This window comes from Agelaius phoeniceus, chromosome 1 (genome assembly GCF_051311805.1).
Source record: "Agelaius phoeniceus isolate bAgePho1 chromosome 1, bAgePho1.hap1, whole genome shotgun sequence".
Lineage (NCBI taxonomy): Eukaryota > Metazoa > Chordata > Aves > Passeriformes > Icteridae > Agelaius > Agelaius phoeniceus.
The window spans coordinates 60053593-60068153 of NC_135265.1; the positions used below are offsets into that span (position 1 = coordinate 60053593).

The 14561-nt window shown below is 46.1% G+C and overlaps 2 protein-coding genes across 5 annotated transcripts in view; one reads left to right on the plus strand and one right to left on the minus strand.

Moving 5' to 3' along the window:
- Window positions 1-6321, plus strand: part of SLC66A2 (solute carrier family 66 member 2) — a 64812-nt gene extending 58491 nt beyond the window's left edge. For both annotated transcript variants that reach the window (XM_054630495.2, XM_077179874.1), the window contains one exon: window positions 3646-6321. In XM_054630495.2, the coding sequence (XP_054486470.1) occupies window positions 3646-3853 (208 nt within the window). In that variant the 3' untranslated portion in view covers window positions 3854-6321. The remainder of the gene's footprint in view (window positions 1-3645) is intronic.
- Window positions 6322-9964: 3643 nt separating this feature from the next.
- The window catches only part of KCNG2 (potassium voltage-gated channel modifier subfamily G member 2), a 53334-nt gene continuing 48737 nt past the window's right edge, over window positions 9965-14561 (minus strand). For all 3 annotated transcript variants that reach the window (XM_077179897.1, XM_054642487.2, XM_077179905.1), the window contains exon 3: window positions 9965-12369. In XM_077179897.1, coding sequence (XP_077036012.1) covers window positions 11575-12369 — 795 coding nt within the window. In that variant the 3' untranslated portion in view covers window positions 9965-11574. The remainder of the gene's footprint in view (window positions 12370-14561) is intronic.

Sequence of the window (14561 nt, forward strand, 5' to 3'; positions counted from 1 at the left end):
ATGAGAAATAAACCCAAATCTTAAAACAGCTTCCCTGGACCTCTCCCTTCTTCCCAAGCTCAATTTTATTTTATCTTCTCTACATTCTTCCTACAAATGGCACAGAGGGACAGGGGATGGGAGTTGTGGTCAATTAATTAATCACATGTTTTTGCTGCTCTGTCCTCTTCATGCTCTTTCCCTACTCCATTTGGGGTTCCTGCCAGGGAGACAGTGCTTCATGGACTTCTTCAGTGTGGGTCCTTCCCTTGGTATGCAGTTCCTCATGAACTGCTCCAGGGTGGGTCCCCATGTGTCCTTTCCATGGGGTGCCGTCCTTCAGGGATAGGTTGCTCCATCCATTGTTCCAGGGGTCACAAGTCCTGACAGAAAGCTGCTCCAGCTTTGCTGCTGTGGGCTGCACTCTCGATGGACCTCTCAGGGACCTGCTCCAGCACAGGCTTCCCATGGAGTCACAACCTCCTTTGGACATCCACCTTCTCCAGGGTGGGTTCCTTCAAATACTACAGGTGGATCTGTGCTCCCCCATGGACCCCCGTGGGCTGCAGGGGCACAGCTGCTTCACCATGGTCTTCACTGCAGGGGAATCTCTGTTCCAGTGCCTGGGGCATCACCTCCCCCTCCTTCTGCACTGACCTTGGGGTCTGCAGGGCTGTTCCACTCACATGTTCTCACTCCTCTCAACTGGCTGCTCGGTAGTGCAGCAGTTTTTTCCCCTTTCTTAAATAAGTTATCCCAGAAGTGCTACCGCTGTCACTGATGGGCCCAGACTTTGCCAGTGGCAGGTGCATCTTGGAGCCAGCTGGCATCAGCTCTCTTGGACTTAGGGAAAGATTCTGGCAGCTTCTCACGGAAGTCACTTTGTAGCCTGCCTCCCTGGCCCCTGCTACCAAAACCTTGCCATACAAACTGTCTACCCCAAATTCAGGTCATTTTCAAGGAATTGTGTACCAAGTTTCCATTTCTCTTCCATTCCTATAATTCCCTGTTCTGTTCCAGTCTCTTTTTTCTATCCTCTTCTCATCAAGGACCAACCTCTTGGCTCCTCTCCTGTCTCCTTTGCTTTCCTCTATGGTGCTTCATTGCCTTTTCTCTCCTCTTGCATGACACTGTTCCCATTTTCTTGCTAAGCTCTTTGTGATTATCCCATGCACCTTTTGGTCCCTGCTGGATGTGCTCCTTTTGTCCAGACTCAGCGTCTCCTCTGGGAGGGTAACCAGCACTCCACAGTCTTTGCATCAGCCCTGAGAATACCTTGGTGCAGCTGCAGGACTGAGTGTTGTGGGATATCAAGCATTTTCTGTATTTTATTTTCGTTGTACCTTGGTGATTTGCAGGTTGTCTCTGGTTCTTTGTCCAAGCTGGACAGAAAAGTATGTATGTTTTTTGATACACAGACCAGTGGCATTAGCTCTTTAAACTACCTGTATCATTTTTAAGATCATTTTTGTCAAGGACAAGTTGAGATTTTCATGTGTGTGGAGCGTTGTCATGTCCTAGTGAGAATTCCAGGCATGATGATGATGTCCTTGAGAGTCAGATGTATGAGCTGGAGTGTGGGCTGTGGAACGTGCAGAGGCTATCAGAACATGCACCAGTTTTCCAGCTGGTGTTGCAGAATATTGAGTTCACAGGTGGCTTCCTAGCAAACTTGCTTCCTAGCAAAACTTGCTTTGGCAAGCCTGGCACAGCACGTGACACAGAGGTCTGCTTGGCTCCTGTGGTGCTGCTGAACTGCAGGTGTCCTTAAGTTTTCCTCAGTGATTGACTATTCTTTCTTTGAGGAGGTTAACTCTGCTCAAAAAAAACCCGCTGGCTTTCTCCATTGGGAATGAGTGACAAATATCCTTTGTATTAAGGATGTTTGTTAAATTCCTATTCAGCTATCTCGTGGTATCTCTGAATTGCCCTTCTGTCAACAGTGAGCAGTTAGTTTGATCAGCCTGGTTGAGCATGTGTTTTTAGTGAGGATGCCTAGCCATGCCAGGACAGATTCACAATTAAATTGTGGTCAGTTGCCCAGCAAACACTAATACACTTAAAATCAAAGGAGGAGAAATACTGACTGACAGCAAGCAAGATGCCGGTTTTATTACCCTCAGAGTTTATTGCTTTCCTAATTAAAATCTCAATCATTCCTTGACCACCACCTGCATCTATAAACATCCTGTAAGTGTGAGGTAAGGTGATTTGGTGTGACTGGGAACATGCACAGGGCAGGTGGTGCAGGCTGTTTGCACCAAGCACAAATGACGTGTAGAGTTCAGCAGTTTTTTTCTTTTTCTGATTTTTTAATTTACATTTTTAGAATGACCTTGGGTGGGGAATGACTGCTCACTTAATCCCATATCTTTGCTTGCAGTTCCACATAGATTCTGTGGAAGGTCCTGATTGTAGACCTGTTTCGTGCTCTGGGCCACATGACCCAAGTTACAAAAGGCTTCTGTTTCTGTGGTGTGATGGGGCTGTACAAACTGATGCTTTTGTCCACCCTTCCCATGTGGGGAAAGAATGGGCTGCAGCATTTGGCTTGCAATGACATTATGTGCTTGTGCCCAAAACACAAATCCTGTGAGCTCCTGCCTGAGTTTGAAAAATCAACATTAAATCCTGCCCTGCTGCATGGGCATGACTGTGTGTGATGAAGTCTGTGCTGGCAAAATGTAAATTGCTTGTAATTATGACAAATCATGTGCAGTTCTTTTTCATGCACTGTGCTCATACTGTGAACTACAAAGCTTTTGTCCACTGCTGCTTATCCAGCTGCTTAAAAAGCTCTCCTGATAAAGTGCATGAAGCTCAGAAACAGCCTTCCAAGTTTGGTTGTTCACATTTTGTTAAGGACACTGAAAATAATTTGGTCTGTTTGAAGAAACTGCTTCTATTCCCCAGAGTTTCTCCTGATGTGGGGGAGCAGGAGCTGGACTACAGGACAGGAAATGCTTAGCAGAAGAGCAAGATAAAAGCAAGTTTGGTTATTAAAAGGAACTTTGAACATTGCTCTTGATCTGTGTCCTTGATAAAAATCCCTAGTGCTGTTCATCCTTCCAGTAACAGCTGCAGGCATGTAATTTCTCCTCTTTATTACCAGACAATCTGTCTGTCTGCTTTTTTTAGTTAGGCATTTTCTGCAGTAAGAAGTGGTTTCTTCTATCTGTTTTGTTTGTTTCAGCAGATGCTAAAAGCATGCATGCATGAGAGAGCAATCTGTGTGCTACTTTACCTTGCATGAGCACAGAATGGCACACACAAGAAGTAACTGCTGGGATGAATTGTTGTTCTTTTCCATGCACTGTTTTACTTTGGTCTATGGTCAGTGCTGTCAGTATGTGGCAGCCATGTTTACAGAGCACCACTGAGTCAAATATCCTAGCTGGAGATTTTAAAATGTTTGATACCTTCATAGCCACGGTTGTTTGGAGCTCTGCTTGCTGAGAAAGAGTGCTGCAGTTTGTGGAGCAGAGAGTTTGATCCTCCCTTTCCGTGCAGTGCTACCTGTCTCGGCTAGTCTGCCCCTGTCCAAGGGAGTCCCAGCCCACTGCTGGCTATAAATCCTACCTGCAGTAGGTGGGATCCTCTGGCACAGCAGGTCTAATCCAAAACCAAGTTCTCAGCAAACACTCTTCCCTTTCTTCTGTCTTTTAGTATCAAGATGGTGCTGATGTGGACCAGTGGGGACACGTTCAAGACTGTTTACTTCATCCTGAATCAGGCCCCTTTCCAGTTCTCCATCTGTGGACTCCTGCAGGTATTTGTGGACATCGCTATCCTGTTGCAGGTTTACTTGTACAGCCACTACCCTCAGAAGCCCGTGTCCCACGCTGCACACCCAGCCAGCACCAAGGCCCTGTGAGGAACTTGGCTGGGCAGGTTGTAGGTCGGCTGAGTCAGCCATGGCATCTCTTCTTCCACTTGTAAATATTCCTGTGTTGCCAAGTTGAAAGCAGAAATGAGAACAAGGATGGAAACGGCTGCCACGTCTAGCCTTGGAGGTTCTGTGTTAAATAACTTGCTCTGTTTTCTGACTTAGCTGTACAGAACTGTTTCTTGGTGGGGGGAGGGGCACTTTATTTTTGCATATGTACCTATGAGCCTTATTAATTCACAAATGTTTGTATATTTAATCACAAGGGCTGGATGGTTTGTGTTTTTAATGCTATTTAAAAATGTTACACCACAGAAATTATAGGATATTTGTCGGAAACTTCTACCTATTTATAAAATATAAAGTCTGTATATTGGCAGGTTTGTGGCATATACTAGCATTCAGTATCTCCATGATGGAGGAAGCAGTATTGAAGAGCAAATCCAGGACCTTTCTCTTTTCCCTATAAGGATGTCTGGTGAGAGAAGGTGGGGGTGGGAGGCCCTGCAAAGAAGTGAGCAGCCAGAAGTGAGCTGACCACAGATGCTGTAAAGCTAAAGATTCAGCAGATGTTCATCCCTGCTGCAGGAGGACACATGGAGGAGATGATGGAGGGGGTCTGATGGTGCTGGAGTCACGTCTAGAGCTGGCACAGCCAGTCAAACATCCAGGCAAAAGGAGGAGCCAGCAGATGATTTCTGGGAGCTTAGGTACTCATGCTTTGAAACTGTGGGGGGTGGGAATAGCCTGCCCTGCACCTGGGGGCAGTGCTGCCCCTGCAGCTGTGCACAGGACACAGCTGGGCTGTAGGGTCTTTCCCAAACCAAGCTCAGAAATGAAAAAGTTTGAGATGGAGGAATAAGCTGTATCCCCTGGAGTAGGACCAGCATCTGACAGCTTGATTTGTTGAGGCTGAGATTCGTGTTCATGTTGTTCAATGCCAAACAAGAGCCAGGTTGTGTTTTGGGGTGTTTCCTGCATTGGCCCAACAAGGAAGGGGTCCATGTTTTCCTTTTACTGTTGTGAACTGTTAGGCTCTTAAAGAAGAGGTTTTTCTCTTTTAGAAGAATAAGCAGGCTGTACTGAGAGGGACTGAAAGAGCAGAGTTCATGTAGATGTTGTCTCTAAAGGCCATTAGCCAGCACAGGTCACCATACTCTGTCTGTGACATGCAGCTGCTGGTGGTGTGGACCCGTGGGGCTGTGACCAAGCCCCTGGGCTCCTGTTGTGACACTGCTGTCATGAAACTGCCCCGGGTGATGTGAGGAGGCCGTAGCAATGCCCTCGGTCCCAGGAACAGCTGTGTTGCTGCTTCCTTCATGAGGCTTCCTCCCTCTGCTGGGTGAGTCCTGTCTGGCCACAGGAAAGGTGTTGGACAGATTTTGCAGAATCATTTTTTCTCTAAGAATAGCCCAAGAGCTTGTGTTTTCTTAGCAGTGGCAGCAAGTCTGAGGTTTGATGACTTCAGTGTGTAAGTCAGATAATTGCCCTACCGCGCTTTCTTTGGGAACCTCATGATTTGAGTCTGGACTGTCTGGATTGGTGGCAAACTGTCCAGTGGAGGGGAGTCACACTGTGCCCAGGCACTGACTCCCTGCTCTTTGTTCAATACCATACTCTTCTAGGCCTGAAGTGACCTTACAAAGACAATGTACTCAGCATGGCAGACTATGAATGTTTTGTTCCTCTCTTTTCTCCAATGTTCTGGTTGTGCTACAAGAACATCTGGGCTTTTGTCTTTTTTAATTGAAAATGTAACAACTGGCTTCTCCAGTATGCTGCTTTAATGAGGATTGTATTTCTACTGTTAGAAAACAAACACTTTGTTGTGTGTTTTAATTGTCTGAAGGGTTTTTTTAATAACTTGTAATGGTAAGATTTTTGTATTTGGTGGTCTTTTTCTAATATTCTGCAAAACAGGGATGCAAGAAATTTCTGGTTCATAAGAAACATACTTTGGTATGTTATAGCTTCACTGGGAGTGCACACTTTTGGCCACCTCTTTGGCTTTGAACTACAGATATTATTGAGGATAAAACAATTTCTGCTTCTTCCTTTTGGGATTCTTCCTTGGGCGGATTCTTGAATCTGTCACCAGTACCTAAACCAGCGAGCTCTGCGGACCAGTCTCATTTACACCAGAGCAGCAAATGCTGGAAGAGAAGCCAGTGAAACCATGTCTAAGTCATCTTTTGTATGTGGCATTTAGCAAGTAGGACTCTTGGCCAGGAACTCTAGAACTTCTTGCAAGGTACTTTAGGGACAAAGTGTTACAGAACTTTTGTTTTGTTCTCTAATCGTCAGGAAGTACCTGTTTCAATGATCACCTCAGAGAATAAGAAATCGCTTTCTTTAAATACATCTCTTTGAATGTATGGCACATTTCACAGACTTTATTTTTTCTGTCAGTTGCAATGTTTTTTTTAATAAAATTTGCCTATTATATATAAATTGCAGTGTTGCTTTGTTTTGTTCATTTGTACAAAATGTGGGCTTCTTAACTCTTCTTATAAATCTTCTTGTCAGGAGCATTGTTGATACAAATAACTAGCATGGTTTTTCCTTCTGATGGGTGAGTAAGCACAAGGCAGAAATTGTCCTGAAGTCATGATGCACAGCAGGGATTCTGGATTTCTGTTCCCTGCTCTTCCATACATACCAGGGTAAATTTAACCATTGAGACCACATAACTTGTGTTTGCAATGCTCACAGTAAAAACCAAATTACTAACAGATTATTACATAGCTTTAAAGGGACCCTGTATCATGCGGGCTGCAGAATGAGGTTGAAGATAGGATACCGATGAGGGATGTGCTTTTGGCAGCCTCTGCACAGAAGATGAGGACATTGAGTCTGTCATCTCATGGCCAGCTACTGTTCTAAGAGAAGTCTTAACCACCCTCCCTGTTCCTTCTGGATGGGAAAACAAGCCAAGGCTGTCAGGAGGAGCCTTGCAGCTGCTGTGCACCTCCTGGATCCTGCCAGGCTGCTGATCCAGGATGTTGGGCTGCTCTGGCATGGACAGGTGGTTTGCTATTGCTGTGTGCCATGCGGCAGGAGTTGCAGAAGGGGAGCTGGGGAGGAGAGAGGGCTGGAGGTGTAGGAGAGAGGGTTGGGCAGGGCGAGAGGAGATGTGGGGCAGACTGAGCTTGGTCAAATAACGGTTTGAAAGGGGATACTCCTGAAGGGAAGGGATAGAAGGAAAACCAAAACATGAAGGTAAATCAGCAAAATGGGTAGGAAAAGAGGAGGAATATGAGGGTGGGGAGTAAGCCCTGCCTGCTCTCTTGCAGTCTGCTGGCAGTGGAGACCCAAGCAGTTCTCACAGCAGTCAAGCCCGATCAACACTTGCAGTGCCTGCACCTTCTCTCCCAGCCAGTGCTGGTATTACTGGCTGCTGCTTTGGCATTCACTGTGGGGCAGCCAGTGGTGGGGCTGGCCCCAAAGGAAACAATGGGGAACCCCATCTCTGGGTGCTGCACCAGCCCAGCACTGCTGGCTGGTGCAGTGCTGCCACAGGCCTCCCTCAGGGCAAATCTCTCCCTCTGCTCTGCATGGCAAGCAGTGGTCTGCACTGTGACTCCAGGGAGGGAGAAATTTCATTGTTAGATGTTTGAGATGCATGCAGTTAGGTGCAATTAAAAAAATTTAAGACATAAAATAAGATCACATTTGGTACTATGTTCTGTTTGTTAAATCTGATTGTGATCCTCAGGCTTGAGAGCCAAGCAGGTTTCAAGGACCTGACTGACAACTGTAGCTTTGTTGGAGGCTTTCTGTAAGAAAGAAGACATCAATATGAGAGTGAGCAGTGTGCCAATAAATAAACACTACCTGGGTACCTGTGCCAACAGCAGTAAATAAAAGATGGGGACTAGAACATAATGTGAGGGTCACCCTGGGGCACGGGCAGGCCTGTAAAAAGCCTTGTAAAGCAGCCAGTTCCAAGGGGGTGTCAGCATCTAGAAATGCACTGACAGCAAACACAGCATTTCAGAGCCCCCTCCTGCTCTTCTGTGTCCCGGCTTATGTGCACTTGGCTCTGGTAGGTGCTGGCTGGGAGACTGAGGGGCTTCACGCGGCCACAGATGGGCCAGCAGCACCACACTGGATTTCTCTACCTGCCTCTGTCCTCTTCCACGCCAAGGCTTCATAGTCCTTTAAGGCTGTGGCTTGTAGGTGCCAAGGATCCTTTGTCCCCTGAAGCATCTGCTGTGAGGCTGCCATAGCCTCTGCCTGTTCTGGCCTCAGCAGTGTGGGACAGCAGCCTCTGTCTGGCTTACAGTTGAGGAGATGACACCAGCATCACATTTTTCTTTACATTACTGCTTTTTCTTAACTGAGGCTGCTGTGCCATAGAAGTGGCTGTGCACATGCACTGTATGAGCCCAAGTTGTGTTTGACTTTGTGCCATTCCCTTCATCTCTGTCCCTTTACCAATTAACACATCCTTAACTCTCCTAAGCTATGGTTTTCATGACTGGTGTTGCCAGCTGCCAGAATTTGTAGGTCTAGATCCTTGCATGGTGGATGTGTAGGTGGAACATGTAGAAGAGGTGGCTTTGCTCACATTTCGAGTCTTTATCCCATATAAGAGAGAAATACGTTTTTCCTTTTCTTTCTCCTTGAGGCAAAACTAGTGTGCTACAATCATGAAGCACTTAGTTGTTCGAAGAAACAGGTATAACTACCTGGTGGCACTGCTGTGCCTGCAGACAGCAGTGTGGCATTTATTATAGTTAGAGATAAATGGCCTTAAAATCATCTGTGTGCTGTGTCAAAAAACCCCAACCACTATATACAACAAAACATTCTCCAGCAGCTGATCAAAAGCAATAAGCATCACCCATAACAACGGCTGCCCTGGGTGAAATTTATTCTCCTCTGAGTGTCTTTTATGTCTGGCAATGTGTGCATCACAACTTTGTATAGCTTCCAAAAATAATTTGTTTAAAAGATTCCTGGTTTATATTTGTTTCCTCATCTGTCATCCCAATAGATAAAATGAAACTTTATTAAAAGCCAGGCTTTGACTAGGAGACAATGAGTGGGTTTTGTCACTTTATTAAAACTCTGTGCATACTGGAATTAATTATGTGCCTTTTGAAAAATACAAAGATCTCACTATTGTAGGACAATAGCAACTTGATGGAGAACAGCAGCAATATGGCATGTGTCATCAGTTTGTTTTTCTACGCAGCTGCTGAGCTGCAGTTTGCTGTCCCAGCACGGTTTTTTTCATGCTGCAAAGCTAAAATATGCATTGATTTATGGCTATTTGCTAGCACTGCAAGTGTGAAACTCTTCATTGTGCAAGGATGTCAACTCCAGCATGGCTTTTCTAGTAGTTAGGTAAGGGTGCTTGCAGTTTTTGGGCTTCACCACCTCAAGGAGATGCATTCTGCACCTTCCATATGCACTAGCCACGGTCACTTCATTCACACTGGAGACGGAGCATGAAGCACACCCGGTGCGCATGAGCCAAATCACCATGAGGAGTGAACTTGTGAGTCCACCTAGTGAGCCTGTCAGGTGCCACCTTAAGACTGAGCATCTGAATGCCACCAGAAGATGCAGTGCTGCTCCTCAGCACCAGGCCACACTGTTCCCCAGCCACTGCTCCCTTTGCTGGTTTGCAGTCAGCTGGCTCCAAAGCTGGATCCCTGATGTCAGACCTTAATAATCCTTAATGAAAGAAATGTCTGCACTGGGAATAAAAAAACCCCAATAAAATTAAAATCTTTCTTGAGTCACAGCAACCCAGTGCTGGCATTGCTTTGCCAGGAGTCTGAGTCAGCCCAGGCACCACCAGCCCTTGGCCCTCCTCTCTAGCACAAGGACCAGATGTGTTCCTGGTGCTGCTGGGCCATGAAGGATGGGCAGAACCCTGGCGTGGGCCCCTGCGTTTGGTTTGCCCTGCAGTTCAGCACAGCTGGGGCTTTGCTGAGCCAGGTGCATCTTGCAGGGTAGGGGGGCTCAGATTTGCTGCCTCCATCTCCTGCAGTGCTCAGCAGCAAGTAACACGAGTTATTTCACATCAGTACAGCAAAACACCACCTCCCTCCACACCTAAACCATCAGACACAGAGAGTCAGCAACAAAGCTTTATATTTTTATTAAAATAAAGTGTAACTTTTCCATTTCCCTTGCTTCATTCCTATAAGGAATGGCCTAATATGAGAGTTTGCTAATGTAGGATTAGTTTTACAACACATGTTGAGGCAAAAAAAAACCCCAAACAACATACCAGACAAATCCCATCTTCAATACATCAGGTTTTGTTCCCTTCCTGGTGGGTGGAGAACATGGAGGGTGACACTGCATGGCTTTAGTACAAATAGGAGTGTAGGTACAAGAGACTGTTGGCTTCCATCTCCCTCCATTCCCTGACCACATCCCATCTGTAGAAGCACTGAAAGACCCACACAGCATCCTGACTTGGAACAGATACACAGCTCTGCCAGGGTGGGGTCTGGAAAGCTCATGCATGGGGCTGGCATCAATAAGCAAACATGCAGATGCCACCATATTATTAATTTTCCCTTTAAAATTACTTAAATCCTTTGAGAATCAGGAAGAAGAGCCAGAACACTTATTCTAATGACAGGATTGTCTTTTTCTCAGTAGGAGGGGAAAACCAAAAGGCTACTCCTAAGGCAGAGCACAGCTGCTGCACTGCAGTTTGGGCCAGAGCCCACTGATGGTGTCTCGCTGGATTCACTGGGTTTGTACTGCTCCCCTACTCCTGTCTGCACAGGACTGCTCTCAGTGCAGCCACCACCACTGAAGACGACTGTGCAGAGCTGGGAGTCACTGCTGGTTCAACATTACCCTCCCCTTCTTGAGCTACATGTAGTTCAGATAGGTTCAGTTGCCTGTTAAACACATTTCTCAGTACATGAGAGGTGGAAATAGTTAACAGAAAGTGGAGAAACATCATCATTTGTCATGGTATTTTTAATATTTGACTGTTAGCAAAGGAAAAATAACCAAGTTAACATTCAGTACCATAGTCAGGAAGATTTTTTGTATGTATATTTCTGTCATGGGACTAAGTAAGATATAAAGCTTAGGATGGTAAATATGCATGTCTACTAAATAATGCAAACTGTGCTCACACACAATTCAGAGCTGGCAGCGCTGCCAGCACTCCGGCGGTGCTGCTTCATGTGTAGAAGACAAAAGTAAGCCCCTGGTAAAGCTGAAGGAATGCTTCTGCCCTTCTCTTGCCCTCGCCCCTTGGCTTGTCTGAGGTTTGTGTTCCTTGGTGGTGCTGCCAAAACAAATGTGCTGTGGGGTGTCGCAGCACAGGGAACCCCTTGCTCAGCCCTGCCACTGAGCAGGGCATGGAGGAGGTGGCACGCTGGTTGCTGTGCCACATGGCACCTGGCACGGGCTGTGCTTCACATTACATTCTGCTGGCTGGCTATGTTCAATGGCTGCTCCTTGGGCATACCCAAAAATACTTGCTCAATAGAAAAGCCCTAAGAAAAGCAATGGAGCAGAGCTGTACTTGGTAGAATTTGTAGGGGTACTTTTCAGAGGTCCCTTAAGATCAGAAGTTGGTCTTTAGAGAAACCTTGTGTTTGTCTGCCCCTCATTTATGCAGTTCATGGCATTCTTCTTGCCGAACTGACCTCCCTTGTCCGCTGCTTCTTGGGCTGCCAACGTATGTCCTTAGCTGTTCAGGGTCAAGAACTTCTCTTGGCTTACTGGTCCACCAAGGTCAGACCCTCCTGCTCACCAGCACTTGGCGGGAATGTGGCACTAAGCCCCCCTGTACTGTCACCACCCAGGAGCTTGGTGTTCTCTTGTCGTTGACGCACCTGCCTGCTGGCTACTCGCTGCTGCTGCTCCTTCAGCTCACTGTAGGAACGGGAAAAGGTATGAAAGATGGATGTGACTGGGAAAGCCATCAGCAAAATCCCACTCAAGATGCTGCTCAGGGCTACCACCTGTCCAGGGATGCTACGAGGCACCATGTCCCCGTAGCCAACAGTTGTCATGGAGATCACGGCCCACCAGTAACTGGTGGGGACACTGGTGAACTCTTGCTTGGCTCCCAGTTCGCTCTCAGCCAAGTAGACCAGCGGTGAGAAGAGGGCCATGGCGACGCAGAGGAAGAGCAGGAGCAGCCCGAACTCGCGGGTGCAGCGGCGCACGGTGAGCCCCAGCGTCTGCAGCCCCAGCGAGTGCCGCGCCAGCCTCATCACGTACAGGATGCGCAGCGCCCGCAGGAAGCGCAGCACCAGCCCCACACGCTCCAGGTACTTGTTCCCGGCTCCCCCGCCGGGCTTGCTGCTGTTCTTTGTGGAAACCACATCCACGATGAGAGAGATGTAGAAAGGCAGAATGGCCAGGATGTCGATGATGTTGAGCGGGGTTTTCAGGAAAGCACACTTGTTTTCTGCCTGGATGGATCGCAGCAGGAACTCAAAGGAAAACCACGCCACACACACCGTCTCCAGCACAAAGATGTCGTAGCACTTTCGTGAGCATTCACCCTGGGGAGAAGAGGAGTGGAAAACACTTAAAAGAGGGAAGAAACAGATTTAGCCAGGGAGTGAAACAAAGAGAGTGTCAGCTCTTAAAGGAAAGCACCACGTGAACTTGATGCAAATTGTGATGTACCAAAGCAAAATCATGGCTGCTGAGAGGTACTAAAACCAAAGGCTACATGTTTGACTATAGGACAGGTCAACAATGTTCTGGAATGTCTCAAAGCTGCCAAGAATTTGGTGTGATCTTATCAGCTGCTGGCCAGAGAGCCTACTGCTAAAAAGCCAATGGCTCGCACTTCATTTCTAACCAAGACTTTAACATTTTTTAAAAGGATTAATACAGAATTCATGGGTTGTAATAAATATGTTATCCTTCCTTCCCTTCCTGATCAATAATAAATTGCTTACTAATGGCTCATAAACACCTATGTGATATGCTTGGAGTTATCTAAAATCTATTTTTATGTGATATGCTTGGAGTTATCTAAAATCTATTATTCACTAAATACAGTACATATTTTATATTCCAGTGAACATTTATTAGCACACCCCTACAGTCAAACACTTATATAAAGTACTGAGAAATGTAGGCATTTCTAAAAGAAAAAATACCACAGGATAGAGTGGGTTCTGGAGAGATAAGTGTGTTTAGTTACAACACCTGTAACAACTAGTGACCACAATGCCTTCCCCAAGCTTTCTTCCCCTGCTCTTCCCTGCAGGCTCACTTGGTGGCAAATAAAGAGAGCTCTGGCTCTTCAGTTACAATGCTTGTAAACAAGCCTCAGTGCACTGCAAAGGCAATAAACAATAATGTTGGTGATGGCCACTCCTCAGTTGTTAATACTGTGGCAATTCTCTGCTGCATCACTCTTGGTACCCCCAGCTGAATAATAAACAGCTTCTCTAAATAGATTTTGATGTGGACAATTATAGGGCTAGTGCTGTTTCCTCTGTAAATGCTTGTATAAAAGTGTGAATGCTCTGGGGGCTTTGTGTGGAAGGTAAGTGTATACTTATTAGGGGAAGTGTGTATTTACTCAGTGTGCCAGTTTGAACAGTTTGTGAAACAGTTTGTTGTAAGGAGTCAATCCATGCTAGTGGGGTGTATGACTCCCACTGGATGCAACAGGTATTAGGCCCCAATTCCCAACCTTGTTTTTCTTGCCTATGCCAAATTACAGCAATAAAACATCAGTTGAGAATGGCAAAGCTGTGTCAAGCTGGTTCCCATTTTACCACTGGAGAAGCTGAGAACCTGGCACATCTATTAGCAGCTCTGCCCACATACTCAGCTAGGGGAGTCTTTTGCTCCAGAGAGCCAGGGAAATTTTTAATGCACAGCACCACATCCTAACTTCATCCCTCTTGAAGTGTGTATGCATAGGCTTTTTCCCTGTTTGCAAAGAAAGCAGCCAGCAAGAGACTGATGAGACTTTTGCCCTCTTCACTAACTATAGCCTTCCCCAAAATGTGGAGGGACTGGATATGTTTCAAGGGCTGTTGCACTGCCAGCAGTGAGAGCAGGGTCATCACATGAACGCAAAGCCTTGGGTTACCTCAGTATGACAACCAAAATGCTGAGGCACCATGCACATCTTACACTTAAGAAGAGATTGAGACAATAACTAAAGAGATGTCAACAAGAAAAACAGATGTGAAAAGGAATCCTCAGAGCCAGCATTTATGGTCCTTGTAGTAACCACAATAAAAATTGTGATGCCTTGTGTTTATGCGTTTTTGTTTCGTATTCCACTTTCAATTGGCACATGATGTACCTCCCACTGTTTCCCAGGGGGTCATGCTGATATGGAGAGAAATATTATTTGTCCTATTGAAATTACTGTCAAGATTTTAAGCATATTGCAGGGAGGAATGATAATCTTATTTTACCAGTATAGTAGCTCAGATAGCTCTCTTTAAATTCCGAATTTTGATTCGTGTGAACACTAGAAGGAGCTTAATTTATATCTACCTCACCAAACTAATTTGGTCATAAGTAAGTATTTTTGTCACAAGCATAATACATAGGATGTAAGATTTTGTTTCTAGGAGCTTTCCTCCTATCACAGCATAATTATGCTGTCAGGCTCTCCTATCAAATACAGAATCAAGACGCTTTCACACCACAACACAAATCTGGCTCTGTGAGCCAGAGACAAAGCTCACAAGGTCAGTGGAAGGACTCTGCCTGT